At 45.2% G+C, this 21,428-nt stretch overlaps 1 protein-coding gene across 12 annotated transcripts in view; it reads left to right on the forward strand.

Moving 5' to 3' along the window:
• The window catches only part of AKAP13 (A-kinase anchoring protein 13), a 423,120-nt gene that overhangs the window by 283,992 nt on the left and 117,700 nt on the right, over positions 1 to 21,428 (forward strand). For all 12 annotated transcript variants that reach the window (XM_040342370.1, XM_040342380.1, XM_040342375.1 and 9 more), the window contains 2 exons: positions 11,771 to 11,852; positions 16,001 to 16,134. In XM_040342370.1, coding sequence (XP_040198304.1) covers positions 11,771 to 11,852; positions 16,001 to 16,134 — 216 coding nt within the window. The remainder of the gene's footprint in view (positions 1 to 11,770; positions 11,853 to 16,000; positions 16,135 to 21,428) is intronic.

Below are 21,428 nucleotides of genomic sequence, written 5' to 3' on the forward strand. Positions count from 1 at the left end.
CTGTAAGCATTGGCTGGTTCCGGTTTAATTTCGAGCATGCGCACTGGGATACCCCCAGGAACGGCGCATGCACAGTTAAAAAAAAAACGTTGTTTACGTCGGGTCACGGTGTATTAACAGAAAACACGCCCCCATCACAGCCATTTGAATTCCGCGCCCTTACGCCGCGAGAGATACACTACGCCGCTGTAACTTACGGCACGGATTCTTTGTGGATTAAAAAAAAAAAACATAAGTTACGGCGGCGTAGTGTATCTTAGATACGCTGCGCCCGGCGCAGATGTATGTGCATCTGCCCCACAGTGTATATATTTGTATATCTGTTCTGGAGTGGTTACTGGGCTGCTTTCAAACTGATCCGCAGTTTACCTGCACTGAGACGTAGACTTTTGTTATTACCTGCAACGTTGGTGAGCTTTCTGAATGTGCACCAAACCTGCAGAATATAAGAAGTCTATTGCAAAGTGCAGGAAAGCCAAAGGTGCACTGTGTTGCACCCATGATGTAGGTAAACCGCAGCGCATCAGTGTGAAAGCAGCCTTGGGGCCCCTTTCACATGGTCAGTCCGACCAATTGGACCCTCTAAGTCAGGGGTGCCCAACCAGTGGCCCAGGGCCACATGTGGCCCGCGGAGCCCTCTGATGTGGCCCGCGACCTCCTGATCTGGGTTGGTGGAACCGACATCCCACTGCATCAAGTGTTCTGAATGAAGCCAGCAGTAGGGCAGTGTAAAAGCAGCCTTAAGCCCTTTTCACGCAATTGGTCCGACCCAGTCGGACCCTCCTAATCACCTTTTAATGCGACCTGATAAAAAAATAAAATCAGAAGGGGATCCGTCCCCTTCCATCTGGGTGGATCGAAGGGCCTGCAGGGTAGAGTGGGCTGTGTCCGTGTCCTCTCTACATATGCAGAGTGCACATTGGCCTGTCATCCACCCGCTCCGCATTTTGTGGCTTGCGATCGGTTACCAAGTTGCTTAAGTGGCCCCTCGCTCTTCAAAAGGTTGGGCATCCCTGCTCTAAGTAGTGGCAGACATAAACCAACTTGTGTCCTACTTCCAATCTGTTTTCCTAAAAAGTATAGTGGGCTGTGTCCTTGTCTGCTCTGCATATGCAGACCAGACACGGACATGCCATCCACCCGCTCCGCTCATTGTGGCCCGCAAACCGGTTACCCAGTCACTTAAGTGGCCCCCGCTCTTCAAAAGGTTGGGCACCCCTGCTATAAACCAATGTGTAATCCCTTACTAGGTAACCTAGAATGTATCAATGCCTGATAAAACTCCAATGAACACTATTATCAAGGTAACGATGTCTGGTAGAAGAACGGTTCATATGGCTTAGAGCAGCCTTTCTCAACCTTTCCAACACGGAGGAACCCTTAAAATAACTTTCTGGTCCCAGGGAGCCCCTGCTAACAATTACTATATCTACAACTCCTGATACATTAGTGTGATGGTCAGTGGGAAGAATGCTCCTTACACTTGTGGTCATCGGGAAGAATTCCCCTCTTACAGATAGCTAAAAGGATCAATGGTGTCAGTGGGAACTTATCTGAGAGGAAGAAATTGCTCATTGATCAAGGAATCTCTGGAAGAACTCTAGTGTTGCACGAAACCCTGATTGAGAAACCCTGACTTAAAGTGACACTAAACTCTGGTTAAAAAATATAATATATATATATCTGTGTATGTTCTTGGCTTAAAAAAATCCCTTCTTTTGCTCTCGGCCTCCTCTAAGGACCAGTTCACACCATGAATCGCACAGGAACATGCTGCACGTTCCTGTGCAATTCACACACAAACCAGGTGCAAAGCATTCATTTAAATTTGTTGGAATCATGCCGGACCGCACCAAAAGTAGTGGATGCACTACCTTTTAAAAACGCACTGCGACCTGCTTTGGGGGTGGAGAGGTGTAACACTGACACCTGCAGATCATAAGTGCAGTGCGTTTTGAATGCGGTGCAGGGAACATGGATTTCCCGCACTGTGTGTGAATTGGCCCTTAGGCCCCTTTCACACTTATACGACTCTTCCCATGATTTGTGATGGCAAAGTAGCATGACAAGTCGTTTCCCATGATTTCCAATGACAACCATTCATATTAGTATGACTTCGAAACATTCCGACTTAAAAGTAGTCCCTGCACTACTTTGGTCCGATTTTTGATGCCACTTACACGGGCATTCCCTGAAATCGCGGCAAAATTGTGGCCGCGAATCACGGCAGAATCGCGACTTTGACATTGCAGTAGTGTGAAAGGGGACTTAATCTCCAAATTACATTTTATTTTATTTTTTTTAGCTGCTGTGAACTAATTTCCAGTTACATTAGTTCTCTGGGTTTTCCACTCTAATGTAGGAACGTATCCACCTTTTCTTGCTCCCTCCCATGATGGGATGTGTAATGTACATAGAGCATGACCGCAACTGTTTGCTCCAAGCAAGGAGAGCTCACAGAGGACATTAAAGTGATTGTAAACCCTTGGTGACAAAAAAAAATAACAAACGCCTGCAAGACAAAGGCATAATGCGCTAGTATGCATAGCATACTAGCTCATTATGCAATACTCGAGATCGAAACACTTGCTGCAGTGCCCGTGCACAGCACTGGCCGCTGACATCACTCCTGGAGTTACTTCCAGGTATCGCAGGCTCCGGCACTGTGATTGGCCGGAGCTGTGATGACGTCACTCCTGCGCATGAGTTGCAGAGCCGCCAGCAACGTCACGACGTGCTTCACAGGGGGATATCTCCTAAACCGTGCAGGTTTAGGAGATATCCAGGGTAGCTACAGGTAAGCCATAATATAGGCTTACCTGTAGCAAAAAGTGTGTATGGGTTTACATTACAACCACTTTAAAAAGAGGTCGAAAAACATAAACGATTTCTTAAAAAAATTGATTATAGGGCCATTAATTAGTGGTCACTTTAAAGTGGAACTAAACCCTCCTATCGTTTTCAGCCAAGAAAGCTGCCATCTTGGCCTCTGTTTGATTTTCAACTGCCATGATGCTGATCAGTTATGACACCAGACATTTTCGGGGTTGAGGCCTCGTACACACGACAGAGGAACTCGTCATAAAAGACACATCGTTTTCCTCGACGAGTTCCTTGTCAGGCTTGACGAGAATCTTGACAAGCTTTCTTTGCGTACACACTGTCAAGACAAAATCTCGTCGTTCTCAAAACGCGGTGACGTACAACACGTACAATGGCACTATAAAGGGGAAGTTTGATTCCACTGGCGCCACCCTTCTGAGCATGTGCGGGTTTCTAAGAATACACACGAACGTGTTTCTCGTCGAAACCCAGCCCGACGAGGAACACAACGAGGAAATTAAGACTCCTGACGAGGAAAGAGAGAACTTGTTCTCTTTTTTTCTCATCGAGTTCCTCGACAGTTTTCTCGATGAAAAACATACACACGACCGTTTTCCTCGGGGAAAAAAAGCTCTGCCACCAAGGTTCTTGATGGATTCTGTCGAGGGAAACGGTCGTGTGTACGAGGCCTCAAGCCCCATACACACTATCCGTTTTGCTGCAGGTTTTTGTCTTCGGGTTTACCAAAACCATCTAATATGAGGTAAAACCTCAAGAGTTTCAATTTGTATGCAATCAGGCAGGCCCTTGCACTACATGGTTTTGGTAAACCTGAAGAGAAAAACCTGCAGGAAAACTGATAGTGTGTGTATGGGGCCTTACAGTTTGGTTGAGAGCACAAGCCAATGTTGGTTATTTTACCGCCACATGCCAGCAATGTAACTGTTAAATTGATGTGTTTTGTTGCGCTTTAAAGCAACCACGGTGTCCCTTTCATGCTGCTAATACAGGTTAAAAAAAGAGTATATATCAAAAGGCATATACGTCGGGCTTGTAACATCTTCTAAAAAAGGACAAGAGGCTTCTCACTGGTTGTTGTGAGCAATACAGGCAGTTCATCATTCAAGCTCTACACAAGTGTTCCTCAAGCACCACGCTTTATTTTCCAGGTTACGTCAGAGTCCCAGGTGACATAATTACCATGTATCTGAAGGATTTAATTCATGCATATGCATTACAGCTGAATTTTGTTTGGAAGCGTCAGGTTACTCCACACCCCTTGTTTATGCTAGGATAATAAAGCCGGCTTGTGTAGCTATGTTTAGTTATGCGGTTGGCCTGTTATTCATTAGCAACCTACAACTCGGCTTTGTTATGTGCACAGGTGACGAGTAGAGTAGACCTTGCTGCTCTTGTTGCCGTCCTCATTAATGTTTAGTTTTGGATGCTGGGAGAGATGTCCAGCGACCTGCTATGCAAGGATATGGAATTAGTGGACCTCCAGCTGTTGCAGAACTGCAAGTCCCATCATGCCTCTGCCTCTGGGTGTCATGCTTGTGGCTGTCAGGGTCTTGCTGTGCCTCGTGGGACTTGTAGTTCTACAAAAGCTGGAGGTCCACTAATTGCATATCCCTGTGTTATAGAATACACTATGCTCAAACCTTCAGAACTTTACATCCTAGCTGCTCCTTTTATCAGATAGCAATATCCCAGGATAAAGGTTTCTTATTAATGCTATGATTCATCCCTCTGCTAAATTTAGCGAGTCTTGAGACCATCAATTGCAGTCTGGGAATGTTCCAGTCGTAACGGTTTTGGGAGCCTGGCAGTGTTTCTGGCATGGAACATATAGGGCTCTGCCGCAGCGCCAACAGCCTGTCATATAAACCATATGCTCCAGGCATAGGAAACTCTCTGTCATTTCTGTGGCATTCACTTATAAGTGGCTATTACTTTCATTAATCCGGGGATGTTTATTTCTTTGTCTGCGCTTTTGTCTTTGTGGCCTTACAGACATTGCAAGGTGTAATTGCCAGCGGGTAAACAAACGTCTTCTGTGGAGGTTCGCGTTAATATCGGAGTATTTTGGTTACTGTTGCTGATTGTTAACTTTGTGCCAGGGATGCCTTCGTTCTAAAGTGGAACGTAACTGTCTCTGAGCACCACAAACCGAAAATGCCATTTCATTCATGTCTAATATTCAAAGAGAACTCCCCAATCCATCCATGTCTCCATTCTTTATTTTGTAGGAGAAATCACTTTGAAAAACTCCCTCGAGCATTTCTAACTGCGGCCATCTTGAGTATGGGCAGATGATTCATGTAGTGTTTACTTCCTGAGAATCCAGCTCAGGCATGCAGGCAGAAGGTGGTGCTTAGCTGGGAAAGCCTCTCCTCCCTCCCTCTAGATCAGTGGTCTCCAAACTGTGGCCCTTTGTTGGCCTTAACCGGCCCCTGGGGAACTATTCAGATCACTGACATTACCAATGGGACATAATTCCACACCAAGGATGGGGCGCAATTCCTCCCACTGACACCAATGATGGGGCGCAATTCCTCCCACTGACACCAATGATGGGGCGCAATTCCTCCCACTGACACCAATGATGGGGCACTATTCCTCCCACTGCTACCAATGATGAGGCACTATTTCTCCCACTGCTACCAATGATGAGGCACTATTCCTCCCACTGACACCAATGATGGGGCACTATTCCTCCCACTGACACCCATGATGGGCCACTTTTTTTATCATGGCAGCAAACCTCCTTTGCAGCAGGCCCCCCACCCCCATGCCCCCCTGTTTCATATTTGAGCCCATTTGTTCCAGCGCCGTGCACGAGCCCAGCGACTCCAGCCGCTGGCTCTCATCTCATTGGACAGATTGATAGCATCAGGAGCCATTGGATCCCGCTGCTCTCAATCAAATCCAGTGACATGGAAGTGGGGGCGGGGCCGAGTCCCGCTGTCTGTGTCATTACCAATGGGACATAATTCCACTGACACTTATGACAGGGCACTTTTCCTCCCACGGACACCTATGGTGGAGCACTTTTCCTTCCACGGAGACCAATGACAGGGTACTTTTCCTCCAATGATGGGGCACTTTAACTCCCATGGACACCAATGGAGGGGCACTTTTCCTCCCACAGACACCAATGATGGGGCACTATTTTTATCACTGCAGCAAACCACCTTCGTTCCAGTGCCGTGCACGAGCACAGCGACTCCAGTCGCTGGCTCTCATCAGACAGGTTGATAGCAGCAGAAGCCATTGTCTCACGCTGCTGTTAATCAAATCCTCGGGAGAGCACGGGTGCCCCAAGGGAAAGCAGCTTTTTTTGGGGGGCACCCGATGAATGGGAAGGCAGAGGATCGAGGTTGCTCTAAGCATAACATATTTTTTTTTTTTTTTTTGGAACGTTTACAACCCCTTTAACAAGATGCTCATGTTATGTTCTTTTTGAATTTTTAACTTTTGGGGGCTTGTGAGGTTGCATGGTGTTTGCAGACCAATTGCCCCATCGTTGGTGTCAGCGAGAGCTGTTGTGCCCCATTATTGGTGTCAGTGAGAGGAATTATGTCTCATTGGTAATGTACGTGATAAAAGTCTTGCAGTGAATATGATGGAGAGAAATGGATGAATAGAAAGTACTGTAGATTGATAGACAAGAGGGGTTGAACTGTTTGCAAGTCCAACCATTGTCTTAAAGTGCTACTAAACTTACAACAGTAAAAACAGTCTGTATATACAGTAAATCATGCTTGTTATACGCCCTGTGCAATCTAAGGGGTTAATCCTCTGCATTGTGTAAAAAAGCTGTTTGCTCCTGTCTTGTCTGATCCTCCCCTTCTTCCACTATCCTCAATCCATCTTCTGATAGTACAGAGCTAGGGGGGACACTGCACATGCTCAGTTTGGTGTGTATTGCTAGAGAAGTTTTTTTTTTTGGGGGGGGGGGGGTTTCAGGGTGCTTGTGATCGGCACTGTCCAGACAGAGGGTCAGGGGTCATGCAACCTCATAGGACAGTCAGAGGGGAATGAAAACTCCTCCTACAAGTTTTAACCAGAAACTGATAAGTCACAAGACTGCTTTATACTACTGATGAGAAAAGATATTTAGCAGTTTGTTTACTAAAACGATTGCATCTCTATGTTCTGTGGACTGTGGGAGACCAGATATAATATAGTGAATGAAGGTCCTGGGTTTAGGTACACCTTTATGTAGCGCTACCCCCTCAGGAGCCGCTGGTTGGATTGGGACGGCATGTTATGTTACCTCTTTGATGTGTCTAGGGATGATGATGATGCAATAACGGAATGTCCAAACAGCAGGGTGTCGTATTCTGTGCTTTTATTTCTCGCCCAACATGGCCGACATGAGGTAGATAGAAATAGGTTGGTGAAAGGAGAATTTGCAGATTCAGGCCTATGGATAACGGAAGCAGTCCTGCCTCCAATGGGACTTTAACTTGCGTCGCCACTCCAACCGGAGTGGGTATAGTGTACCTGGACAGGCCTCTCACACCGACCTGGCAGCCAGAGTATCACTTGGAACCTTTGAGAAGGAACAAATCTCTGCCACCAACTTGGCTCTAATGGAATTAGGATTAGGAGTGGAACCTCTGCCACAAGCACTCTACTCAAGAACGTAGATAATAGAGCGAATCCTCTCAGCGAAAATAATTTGCCTGAATCTTCCTCAGGTAGACTTCTTGGTTTTTGGGTCACCGACTGACAAGTTGCAGCATACAACTTCTCAGTGTCCGGCCACCCAGATCCCCGATGGATTGTCTAGACCCTATTGGATCACCTGCCTCCGGGCTCACCTCAGACCGACTCCCCACCAAACAGCACAACTCGCTTGGGGACCCAGTAAGTCACTGGGGCCCTTTGCAGCTTCAGTTGCTCTGGGCCTTGAAGGCCCAGAACTTGGAACTCCACGTAGCACGTGCGCCCCGGCCTGGTAGGCCATCTCACCGGGGCCTGTGATTGTGCGCACACCCTAAAGGTGGGTGCTATACCCGGAACCAGGAACGGGCGAAGACGAACCCCACACAATGGCGCGTGCCCAAGAAATACCCTCCGCCCAGCATGCCCCGCGAGGGAAACACTCCTCTAATTGGCTGCTGGGGAAAGGCGCCTCCGCCTGGACTCCTCTGGCGCCACCTGCTATCCAAAGATGGAAATGTATCTTCGGAACACAGAATGAAACCACAGGACAGCCCAGCCTGGCAGAAACCTAATTTAACCAAATCAACATGGATGAGAGCAAAGTAACTCTCTCATCCCCCCTCTAAATTTAACATAGCACCTGTACTGAAAGTACACAGGCGCTACATTTACAATGCAGGTGAATGTTTGGGGCCCGGCTTTCCCTCAGGTGGGTTTTAGTGACAACAAGCTTACCGATGAAGCCAAGCTTGTTACTTTTTTCTTCAAGCCGTGTAGAAGTTAAATACAATGATTGCACACATATAGAAAATGTTTATTATCAGAGTCTCATATTTTCCATGTTGGAAAGTTTGTTCAGCTTGTAGACAGTTCCCTTTTCTCCATTGAAAATGTAACAGTCTTGGCCTTACTCATGCTAGGAAAATCTTTGGTCTCTGTGAAGGATTTGCTGGTCAACAGCTGTCCATCCATATTCAGAAAAGCATCTAAAGTGTAACTAAAGGCAAAACTTGTTTTAGGTTTGTATAGAGGGGAGATGGATTAGGTCTGTCAGTTTTTATTGTGGTCTGTGTCCCAGTTAGGGAGATTTACCCTCTCTCTGTCATTGAAAGTGAATGTAAAAGAAAATCCCAAATTTTGGGTTGCCCCTAGGAAAGTAAGAGGGGGAAATCTTCCAAAGGGGACACTAGTTCTGGTGACCCGGGGGCCCAAAAGGATTGCCTTCATTTGCAGGGATTTCTTCTCACTTCCTGTTTGGCGGTGGGACAGGAAGTGAAGGGAGATCTCCACAATGGGACACTGATGGCAAAAGCTATAATCCTCCTGTACACTATCCAAAATAAAATAAAAAGTTTTTCCTATAGTTCTACTTTAAGCACACCCTTTTAAGTATAGCATACATGGCATACTAGCTCATTATGTGTCACTTGCCTGAAATCGAAGCCCCGAAGTGCTCCTCGTTCCCCTCCGCCGCCATGTCCTCTCGCAGCTTCTTCCTGGTATCGCTGCTCCGGCGTTGTGATTGACTGGAGCGCCGATGACGTCACTCCCGCACATGCGCGCGGGACCGGCATAATCCCGGCATTATCCCATTCAGAATTCCGGGATGCTCAGTGCGCCTGCGCCGTAGAAATTGGTGCAGTGTTTTCTGCACCTACAGGTAAACCTTAATCTAGGCTTGCCTGTAGGTGCAAGTTGTCAAAGTGGGTTTACAACCACTTTAATATTGTTTAAAACGCAACTTAAAGGGGTTTTCCACCCATTTTTTAAGTTTATTAAAAGTCAGCAGCTACAAAAAGTGTAGCTGCTGGCTTTTAATAAACTGACACTTATCTGCTCCAGCGACGCGCCGGCCGGGGGTCCGCTCCTCTCCCCCCCTCCCCGGCCGGCATCTTCATTGTCGGCACCCGGCCGTGACAGCTTTCGGCTTCACTGCCGGGCACCCACTGCGCATGTGCGAGCGGCACTGCGCATGCGCGCGCGGCCCGGCGCTGTTTGATTGGACAGGCGATCGCCTAGGACCTGACGTATCCTGGGCGATCGCCTACAGGGAGGGGCTGCCAAAAGGCGATTAAGCTTAATTGCCTTTGCAGCCCCTCGGTGGAAGGAGGAAGTGGGACAGGAAGTCCCCTTCTCCTGAAGCCCCCACTCCCCCCCCCAAAAAAATTACATGCCAAATGTGGCATGTAAGGGGGAGAGGAGTGGGTTAAGAGGAAGTTGCATTTTTGGGTGGAACTCCTCTTTAAGCCTTTGATTGTATATCATGCACCCTCCAGTGCCATGCTGCATTTTACTTGCTTGAACTTGACCTACACAGCTGAAAAGCCCAAACTTTTTGGTTTATTATCAAAATGTGTTCAATGCCTGGGTGACCTATCAGACCTGGTCAATATTTGTTTTGGGGGGGGGGGGCGGCTATTATCTGACTGTCCCCACCAGTAGTAACACATTACACCCTGATTAAGCTTAGTTGTCTTACGACTAAGCCCAATTGGAGTGAAACATGTTAGAAGGGTGTGGCTACAGGTGGTGACGGTCAGATAACAGACCTAGAGTACATTTTTTTTGTGACATGATCAGAGTGCGGCTTTTTGTACATTACATTGTTGGCTTACTTTAAAGTACAAGCCAAGTGTCTGTTAAAACCTGTCTTTAAAGCGGAGTTCCACCCAAAAGTGGATCTTCCGCTCATTTGTTTCCTCCCCTCCAGTGCCACATTTGGTACCTTTCAAGGGAGAGAAAAGAGATAATCCCTGGTGACGCACACCTGTTCGGTCATATGGTGGTAATCTGAGTGGCTTCCTCAACCTGGGCTCTGGTCAGAGTCCAGGCTGAGGTTTCCACTCCGATTACCACCATTGGACTTTACAGATGTGCGGCAGCAGGGATTACCTCTTTTCTCTCCCTTGAGCTATTGTAGGAGCCAAAACAGGCTCCATCCTTCGCCAGCACTTGGCAGTGGATGCGGATGAACACTTATCTACGCCTCACATCAACTGAGCCTGAGCAGCACACCAAATTACTACGACTGTCAAATCCCAGACTGTGGAGGAAGAACGGAGTCTAGAGCTGCCCTCAGAGTAGAACTAAACCTATTTAGGTAGATTCAGTAAGAGTTAGGCCGGCTTATCAGTAGATAAGTCGACCTAACTCAGAATCTACGCCGACTTATGTTTAAGCGTATGCTCAAACAGAGATACGCTTAAACATATCTAAGATAAGACGGCTTGCGCTGTCCTATCTTAGGTTGCAATTTTTCGGATGGCCGCTAGGTGGCGCTTCCATTGCGGTCAGCGTAGAGTATGTAAATGAGTTGATACGCCGATTCACGAACGTACGCCCGGCCGCCGCAGTCGATTTACGCCGTTTCCATAAGGCATTAGCAGGCCTAAAGTTATTCCATCTATTAGGTGGAATAACAATGTTAAAGTATGGCCGCCGTTCCCGCCGCGAAATTCAATTTTTTTACGTCGTTTGCATAAGTCGTCCGCGAATCGGGATTTACGTCGTTTATGTCCACGTCGAAATCAATAGGCCTGTGTGGCGTACTTAGCCGCAATGCACACTGGGAAATGTAGGCGCCCGGCGCATGCGCAGTAGAATTAACGTCAAAAACGTGAGGTCAAGCCTCATTACCATAAAACACGCCCCCCTCCAACACATTTGAATTAGGCGCCCTTACGCCCGCCGCATTTACGCTACGCCGCCCTAAGTAAGGAGGCAAGTACTTTGAGAATACAGTACTTGCCTCTCTTACTTAAGACGGCGTAGTGTAAACACGCTAGGCTACGCCGCCTTAGATTTGCGCGCCCCTACCTGAATCTACCTAATTGATTTAACAGCTTCAGAAAACGGTTACATTCCTGGCATGCTAGGAATGCTGTCCATTTATTGCCTGTATCCCCAACCAAACTGTCAAACCATCAAATGGCTGGTGTCGTAACTGATCATGTGCAGCACCATGGCATTTGCAGATCAAACGGTGTCTAAGATGGCAGCTTCCTTTTTGCCTAAAAGGATGGGAGGGTTTAGTTCTGCTTTAACAATGTGGATTCACCACCAAAGTTGGCTTCATTTTAATTCGCAACAGGCCTTCTTGTGTGATGTAAAAGCTCATATGATTCACCACTCGAAACAAAACAAATGCTGACAAACATTTTTTTTTTTTTTAATCTTTACGCAGTTTAATAAAAGACATCTTGTTGCCTTTGTATTTTTTTTTTGTATCTCCAGCTTGATGTACAGTTTTTTGACTGTTTCATTCTTTTTCCAGATTAATCGAGAAAGCTGCTGCTCACTAACTCCATGTCCACACATGGTCCTCCTGGACTCAAAGCAGACGAGTGAATCTACAGGTGAGTTCACAATGTACTTGGGCTGAAACAACCTCTCCTCTAGCTAATAGGTGGTTTGTATGCTTGCAATCGCATTAATTGATGACGTTTATGAAAAGAAGAAGTGCAGAAAGTGATCTGTGGGGGAAGTACACTGTTTTGTGATATTGGAAGTATATCATATGCTATGAAGGTCTTTTAAAGCATTCTCTCAGATGGGTCCGGAAGATACTTTGAGGGGTTTTCTTCGGTTAAATAGAAAACCTCCATCACTTGTCTTGTGATTTGTGACTCGCAAGGTTTACTGAAATGGTAACCTCCATCCATACAGTGTTATCAGCTTGTTATAAAGCATGACTGTGGATTCTTGATGATTCAGAATTGTTTGACCTTTAGGCCCCATTCACACTTAGCGTAGTGGGAACACACATAATAATCTGTTGTACGCGTGACAACCGTACCAGAGAAGTTTCTGTACCTTTTCAGGTGTAGAGCTTCACATATATTTTTGCTGCACGTTATGGTAGAGCTGCGCGATTAATCGTCAAGAATCGTTATCGCGATCTTTTTCCCGTTGCGATTCTTGACACAGAATTTCACGATCTTTGACATAAGAATTTTCTCTCTGCTCTCAGCCAAAAGTCAAAGTCTGGGCAATCTGCCAAGTTTTGAAAACATTCTTTATCAGTGGAAAGTTAAGGGTCCTTTCACACGTGCGGACCGTTCGTCCGTTTTTTCATATGTCCGTTTACGGACTGCAATACTTTCCAATGGGATAGTGTACGTTAGCGGATGAGCATCCGCTAACGTTCGCTAACATCCATCTCCGTTAAGCTCCGTTTTTTTGAACGGAAGAAAACCCTATTTTTCTTCCGTCAAAAAAACGGAAAGGACGAAAAACGGATGTTGGCGAACGATCCGTTTTAACATCCGATCCGCTAACATCCGTTTTTCATCAAAATATGTAATAAAAATAACGTTCTAACAAAAAAAAAAAACGGATGAAAAAACTGATGAAAAACGGATGTAAAACGGATAAAAAAAACTGATCAACTGATGATAAAAAACTGATCTAAAAAACGGTCCGCACGTGTGAAAGGACCCGAAGTCTAAACATTGTATCACATTGACTTTTACATCAAAGGAATAAACTTATGTATGTAAATTAGGAACGTTTAACCACTTAAACACCAAACCTGTTTCTGACCGCTCTTTTCAAGTTAAAATCATATTTTTTTTGCTAGAAAATTCCTTAGAACCCCCAAACATTATATAATTTTTTAGTAGAGACCCTAGAGAAAAAAATGGCGGTTGTTGCAATATTTTATGTTGCACTGTATTTGCGCAGCAGTCTTTTTTAATGCAATTTTTTGGGGAAAAATTGCTTTGATAAATTAAAAAAAAAACTAGCCAGTAAAGTTAGCCCCCCTTTTTTTTTTGTATAAATGTAAAAGATTTTACGCCGTGAGGATCGTGAGAGAATCGTGATCTTCATTCTAAGCAAAAAAATTGTGATTCTCACTTTGGCCAGAATCGTGCAGCTCTACGTTATGGCGCATTTGTTGCAAGTTTTGCAGTATGCAAAACAGTGAGTCTGTTGGCTACGTTTGGGGTGCCAGTAAGAATTATTGGCACGGAAGTGTGACTCCGTTTTCACAAATGTTTTACATGTTTGTGAAGTCACATATTATAGCACATCCTAAGCATGAGTCAGCGAGTATAAGGGTATAGGGCAGTGGTCTGAAAACCGCAAGCCCTTTGCCGCAAGCCCTTCTCCGCTCTCAACCCATAGGGGAGAGCGGAGAAGAGACAGTGTGCGGGGACCGCCCTGTCATCCGCCGGCTCAGTGGTGATCAACGGAGCGATCCCTGCTGAGCAAGCAGAGGTTCACGGGGCGGATCATTACTGATCCGCCCCGTGTGAAAGGGGCCTAACACACAAAAGTAACAATTTGCAGAAAGCCAATGACCTCGCGTGTATGAGGCTTTCTTCTTCTTTGGTAATGTTGCTGATATTTCTAGTGACTTGTCGAGTTACTTTGTTTAAATCGGTGTTTTGGTGAAGCCATTGTTACTGTTTATCCTCACACAAGGCCTCTTCCTGTCCCCATCTCTCTGCACTCCATTCATTGTATGGTTCATTATTATCATGACGATTCTGGAGGCTCCTTGTGAACTTTCCATGGGAGTGTCAACTAACTGATTATTTGCAGTTGGTTTTTCTGTCTGTTACCAGAAAGACTTGTCTGTTTATATGCCGGCATCTGGCTGCGTGCTGGAAAAAGACACGGCAGAGAACAATTGGACACAGATTGACTTCACCGTTTAGGGGTGGGCCATAATTCCCATGTTATAGCGCGTCCTAAGCATGGGTTAGCGATAGGGATGGTACCTCATCCCTTTAAACCTGAACACATATTAATTACACAGGTCCTTTGGCTGATTAACCACTTAAGCCCCGGACCATTTTGTTGCTAAATGCCCAGGCCAGGTTTTGCGATTCGGCACTGCGTCGCTTTAACAGACAATTGCGCGTGGCTCCCAAACAAAATTGGCGTCCTTTTTTCCCCACAAATAAAGCTTTCTTTTGGTGGTATTTGATCATGGTTTTTATTTTTTGCGCTATAAACAAAAATAGAGTGCAAAATTTTGAAAAAAAAAAGCAATATTTTTTACTTTTTGCTGTAATAAATATCCCCCAAAAACATATATAATTTATTTTTTTCCTCAGTTTAGGCCGATACGTATTCTACCTATTTTTGGTAAAAAAATCGCAATAAGCGTTTATCGGTTGGTTTGCCCAAAATTTATAGCGTTTACAAAATAGGGGATAGTTTTATTGCATTTTTATAAAAAAAAATTTTTTACTACTAATGGCGGCGATCAGCGATTTTTTTCGTGACTGCGACATTATGGCGGACACTTCGGACATTTTTGACACATTTTTGGGACCATTGTCATTTTCACAGCAAAAAATGCATTTAAATTGCATTGTTTATTGTGAAAATGACAATTGGAGTTTGGGAGTTAACCACAGGGGGCGCTGTAGGAGTTAGGGTTCACCTAGTGTGTGTTTACAACTGTAGGGGGGTGTGGCTGTAGGACTGACGTCATCGATCGAGTCTCCCTATAAAAAGGATCACTCGATTGATGCAGCCGCCACAGTGAAGCACGGGGAAGCCGTGTTTACATACGGCTCTCCCCGTTCTTCAGCTCCGGGGAGCGATCGCGACGGAGCGGCTATAAACGAATAGCCGCGCCGTCGTCCCGGATCGCTCCCCGAGGTAAGCCGCCCGCAGCGGAGGGGGTCCCGATCGGACCCCCCACCCGCTAGAAGGCAAGGACGTATATATACGCCCATCTGCCTGTCCGTGCGGTGGGCGTTAAGTGGTTAAGGTGGCAATTAAACTCGGTACCTTCTCTGCATTAAATTAGCCCCAGAACCTGTGTAATTCATATGTGTTTGGGTTTAAAGGGATGAGGTGGCAACTCTAGTCAGCGAGTATAAAGATGTAGGAAAATGGCTGTCATTTTATTGTCAAGCTCCACCTTTCAGAGAATCTTGTGGATGTTTGTCACGTTGGGTTCAGACCTTGGTGTGTCGGGAATGCACGTGAAACCGTGTACTCTTCGAACACAAAAAAACACAATGCTGTTTAGGCGACGCACAGAGATTCGATTAATCGCTAATGATACCCCCATACGTCTGCACATGAGTGCGCCAAACCACATGGTGCCGCGGCACTTTCTTTTTAAGGAGTTAAGAACCATTTTTCTGCTTATCTTGCACATAGGTCAGCCCATTGAAATAAATGGGCTGCCTTGTGCGCAAGAAATGTGCATAAACGCACCTGCGCTCAATTGCACCGGATTCAGGACCAAGGGGAAACATGTCCATTTCCAAAGGGGTGTTGGGTTTAAAGTTTGTTGTACACCCTTCCTTTTCCATTCAAACACAGCTGCACCCATTTCAATGATAAACACAGAGTTTCACTAGAATTTCATCAACATGGACTTTTTCTGTATACTGTATTATAAACATGACTCCGTTACCATTTTACGGGACTTATTGGTAAAATGTTTTTAAGGCAATGAACTTCACACTAAAGCCTGCATAGAAAATGTAATATGTTAAAAGTAAGAGTAAAAAATGTTTTTGTTTTATTTTAGTTTGTCAGCAGTTTCTGGAGGATGATCTGGATAGAGAACATTCCTCACCTCAACCTATGAAAAGGGAATCCAAAAGTGACACTGATCTGTGTTATATGGCCCCGGAAGTGTTGGATGAAATGGTCTTCGCAAAGGTGAGTTCATGTACAGCAACATTACTGATTTTATTACAAATGGAAAACTATTGTGGTGTTTATTTTTGTCTTCGTACTGAATCATTTAAAGCGTGCGTTAACCTTAAAAAAAAAAATGGATCCTGTTCCCTTAAAAGCAGATTAAACAGCATAGTGCTTGTGCTGTGTAACCTGCTACCCTCTAAACTGCAAAAAAAAAAAACATGCTGATCCTGGCACTTTCTGTGTCCCCCTCTGTGAGCTGACCACTATAATCAGGGCTGCTGAGCCCTGAATACAGTGGTCCGCATATGTCCCTCCATCCACAGCTCTCCTCTGTCCCCCTCTGTCCTCTGCCCCACCCTCCCTGTCTGTCAGCTCTGTGTAAGCTGTCCTAGTACATTTAAATTTAAGAAATTTCACTGCCTGCCCCTATGCTTTATTTTTTGATTATGCACTGTACAAGTGTATATTGAAAACAAAGCTTCTAAATATATTTTTTTAAGAGATCTGCAGGCCAGTGACTCCCGGACGCTCTACTACTACGATCCCCAGGCTACAGTGGGAGGGGCTGAGCAGCCAGCACAGCAGTTACGTGACCTTCCGGCTGACATTAGACTAAAATAAAAAGAAAAATATTTTAAAAGCATTGTTTTCAATATACACTTATACAGTGCATTATCACTGGTAAGGAGAGGGGCATGCAGTAATTTGGTTTACAGCATTTACAAACGCTTTAAGCCTCTTACACGCTATCATGACCCTTTGACAGTAGCTGACAGGCTTCTTTCTGATCGGCTGCCATACTCTTGGGCCGATGCCGTCTGACATTCGACCCAAGTGTACTAGGTTTTACGAGCAATGTTTATGGGAATAGGGTCTAGGGATCTACTCATTGGGGTTGATTTTCTAACTATTACTATTAAAGAGGAAGTAAACCCTGATGGGGTTCACTTCCTCTATTTTTCCCTGCAAAGGTAAAGCATAATGGGCTACTATGCATCGCATTGTAGCCCATTATGTGACACTTACCTGCAGTAGAAGCCCGCAATGTCTTTCACACTGGCAGTGAGCATCCATCTTCACCCCTCTTCTTCCGGGGGGCGCAAACCCCGGCTCTCTGACTGCGCATGCGCGTGGGAGCCGCTTTTCACGGCATTACCCCGGCTTGAAACGGCATTCAGAGATTTACCCTCTGAGCCGGATCCTCAAGCAAGCCATAGATGATTCAATTTACTTTCGTTCAGTCAAGAGTGGAAGGAAAGAACATTTCTCAACTCCCCCATCAACACAGTTGGTGTTGATGGGGGGGAAATGCCTCCCACAGCGCTATTGTACTTTGCCATTCGGAGCCTTCCCAACTGTCAGAACATAACTGCTAGCGGATTTTGCCACCGGCAGTAAGTGTATATAAAACATCCCACAGGCTGATTGTACAACCAGCCTGCCTATAGATTGATTGAATTTCGTCAGGTTCCTGTTGAACCGGCCAAAATCCAATCCATCTATAGCCAGGTTTAGTACATTCAGATTTGGATGTAGGCTTTCTGCTCAATGTGAAGGAGTGCACTTATGGATGTGGAAAATGCCATGCACCCGTTTGCTCCACTGAATGACACTTTGCATTCACACCTGAGCATATCGTTTTCAGGCAGAAAATGCGCAATTTTGCTGCAATTTTTTTTGCCAGGGTTTTTGTACAGGTCAAAAAGTCACCAATGTAAAAAGCAGAAAAACGGCCCAATCTGCCTGAATTGAGCTTCAAAAAAGGCTCCAGTACTTTTTTGAGCTTCAGGCGATTTGAAGTATGGAGATGTGAACCATCTCCATAGAGAATAATTGTTTTTTTTCTTCGTCTTGTAGCTAGATGTCGCTGGAAATTTTCCGCTGACTAGCAGGCTACTGTCTATGTAGGCGATGTGACGTTATCATTAATGGCTGGAAATCCTCGACCTCACCAATTCATGATTTTGAGATTCTGTCACCTCATGATCTGAATGAGCTCAGTCTTCTCTATCTTCCCCTCCCTGAGATCTGACATCACAGCCCAGCCGAATGGTTGTACTTGTCTTGGCAGAGACTGCAATTCCCTGATTGGACCCATTTGCTAAGCTGCTGAAGAGCTTACACTTTATTTTAATAGGAAATAACCAGCATGACAAGCTAGTACTTAAAAGTCCGCAGTAGCTGTTCGCACATTTCTTACCGTACAGGCTTTCTCTAATTTAACCCAAAGTGTTTGTAGAGGTTTGCCCAGAACTGTTTCTTTAGACCTAATTCTGTCTTTCCAACAAATTTCAAATTAAAGAACAGGAACATGTTTTACATAATTACCGTATTTGGTTTAATGTGCTGTGCTAAATTGAATGCTCAAAGCAAATACTTTGATATAAGTAGTTATTATTATTATTATTATTAGTAGTAGTAGTAGTAGTAGTAGTAGTAGTATTATTATTAATATTACTATTATTATTATGTGATCTATCAATTTAGTGTGGCACGTTTTCATATTTAGGATGATTTTTTGTTTTCATCTGGGTGCAGTGTATTTATATATTATGTTTTTATTTTAAAAAAAATTATATTATTTGGACTACATCAGGGGGTCGCGAAACAAAGGGTCAATTTACTGTCCTTCAGACTTTATAGAGGCCAGACTGTGGCCAGTGGGAGTAGAAAAAGGTCCCAAAGTCACTAGGAAAAAATAATGCCCTCATAGTTTTTTCAGTGGGAGTAATTGCCCCTTATCATTGGTGTCAGTGGGGGGAATTGTGCCCTATCACTAATGTCATTGGGCTCCATTGTTGGTATTATTGGGAGTAATTGTGCTCCATTATAGGTGTCGGTGGGAGGATTTGCCCCTGATTATTGGTGTCAGTGGGAGGAATTGCCCCTGATCATTAGTGTCAATGGGGGGAATTGTGCCCCATCATTGATTGATCATTGATTGATGTCATTGGACCCCATTGTCTGTGTCATTGAGAGAAATTGTGCCCCATCATTGCTGTCATTGGGAGGAATTATGCCCCATCCATAGGTGTGCGCATCCTAATGCATTAAGGTGTGCACCCTTAAGCTCAAACACACATGCATGTGTATGTGTCTACATATATATGACCATGGCACATTGATCTTCCTGCTGGCACAGTGAAGGAGAAGAGTATAAACACTTGTCTTATGGCAGAATCGATAAGAGGGAGATCTTTCCCATGTTCCTGTTGCTACACAGAGTGATAACACTAATGTGCATGGGGTGATTGACACACCCTGTGCGCACGCCTATGGCCCCATCATAGATGTCCTTGGGCCCTATTGTTGGTGTTATTGGGAGTAATTGTGCTCCATTATAGGTGTCAGTGGGAGGAATTGCCCCTGATAATTGGTGTCAGCGGGAGGAATTGCCCTTGATCATTGGTGTCAGTGGGAGGAATTGTGCCCCATCATTGATGTCATTGGACCCCATTGTCTGTATCATTGGGAGAAATTGTGCCCCATCATTGCTGTCATTGGGAGGAATTATGCCCCATCCATAGGTGTGCGCAGCCTAATGCATTAAGGTGTGCACCCTTAAGCTCAAACACACATGCATGTGTATGTGTCTACATATATATGACCACGGCACATTGATCTTCCGGCTGGCACAGTGAAGGAGAAGCGCATAAACACTTGTCTTATGGCAGAATCGATAAGAGGAAGATCTTTTCCATGTTCCTGTTGCTACACAGAGTGATAACACTAATGTGCATGGGGTGCCTGGGCACCCCCTGTGTGCACGCCTATGGCCCCATCATTGATGTCATTGGACCCCATTGTTGGTGTCAGTGGTGGGAATTCTGCTCCATTGTTGGTATCGGTATATGAAATGGTGCCCCAAAGGCCAGGTAAAGCAAGCAAAGGGCTGCACTTTGGAGACCACTGGATTAGATAATTGGCCATGGTTGTGTTTTTTGGGACGGTGCATTGCAGGTGTTTCTGCGGACAGCGGTCACATTTGTGAAGCTCCCATCCGATCACAGATGGAGTGTTGCGCATTCTCGGCCACACTGCTTTCTTGTTCTCTATGCTGAGTGTAGCCTCTGTTATGTTTGAATAAAGATCTCGCTATAATGTGTTTATTTATAAGACGGTAGTGTTGCTACTACAGCACATAACTGATTTCCTCCGGAGGAGTCTGTCAATTGTATCAGAGATTGCAACAGTGTTTCACAGGAGGATGAGTGCATGGTGAGATCATTTCCTTGTCTGCTCCCTTCAGTCCTCTTCATTTCATTAGCAGTGTGAAGACTTTTTTTTTTCCTTTGTTTCTGTTCTTCCACAAAGACGGCTCTGTGTCTGAGAAGTACACATTAGTTAGTGTACAGTTACAGTCTATAACAGCAAACATCTATAGGTCTGCACGCTAGAAAACACTATTTAACTTTGTCATAGATTTGCACGCTGTTTCAGTACAGTATGTGACATTCGTGTGATCTGTTTGGGATGTCGCTTTTTATTGCTGAATTTCCTTTGCGCAAAACATGGAGGTTGTCTAGAAATGGTTGCTTGTCTATGTTGACCCTTATCAGTCAAGGTGTATACATGTTCTGTACAGCCCCATATAGGTGTCAATCAAAGCCCAACCCCAGACAAAAGTCTTCTTTTTTTTATTTTTTTTTTTTTAAATATGGTGGGAAAGTGTCAAATGGGTAGATTCAGGTAGGGGTGCCTAACTTAAGGTTGGCGTAGCCTCGCGTGTTTACACTACGCCGCCTTAAGTAAGAGAGGAAAGTACATGATTCAGAAAGCACTTACCTCCTTACTTAGGGCGGCGTAGTGTAAACACGGCGGGCGTAAGGGCGCCTAATTCAAATTGCTTGGAGGGGGGCGTGTTGTATGGAAATGAGGCTTGACCTCAAGTTTTTTGATGTTTTTTTACACTGCGCATGCGCCGGGCGCCTACATTTCCCAGGGCGCATTGCGGTTAAGTACGCCGTATGGGCCTATTGATTGTGACGCGGACGTAAATGACGTAACTCCTGTAAAAAATTCGAACCTCGCGGCGGGAACGGCGGCCATACTTTAACATTGTTATTCCACCTCATAGGTGGAATAACTTTAGGCCACCTAAGGCCTTACGGAAAAGACGTTAATCGACTGCGGCAGGCTCGCGTACGTTCGGGAATCGGCGTAAAAGCTCATTTACATAATCTACGCCGGCCGCAATGGAAGCGCCACCTAGCGGCCATCCCAAAAATTGCAAGCTAAGATAGAACGGCGCAAGCCGACCTATCTTAGCTTTGTTTAAGCGTATCTCTGTTTGAGCATACGCTTAAACA

This window comes from Rana temporaria, chromosome 3 (assembly GCF_905171775.1).
Source record: "Rana temporaria chromosome 3, aRanTem1.1, whole genome shotgun sequence".
Lineage (NCBI taxonomy): Eukaryota > Metazoa > Chordata > Amphibia > Anura > Ranidae > Rana > Rana temporaria.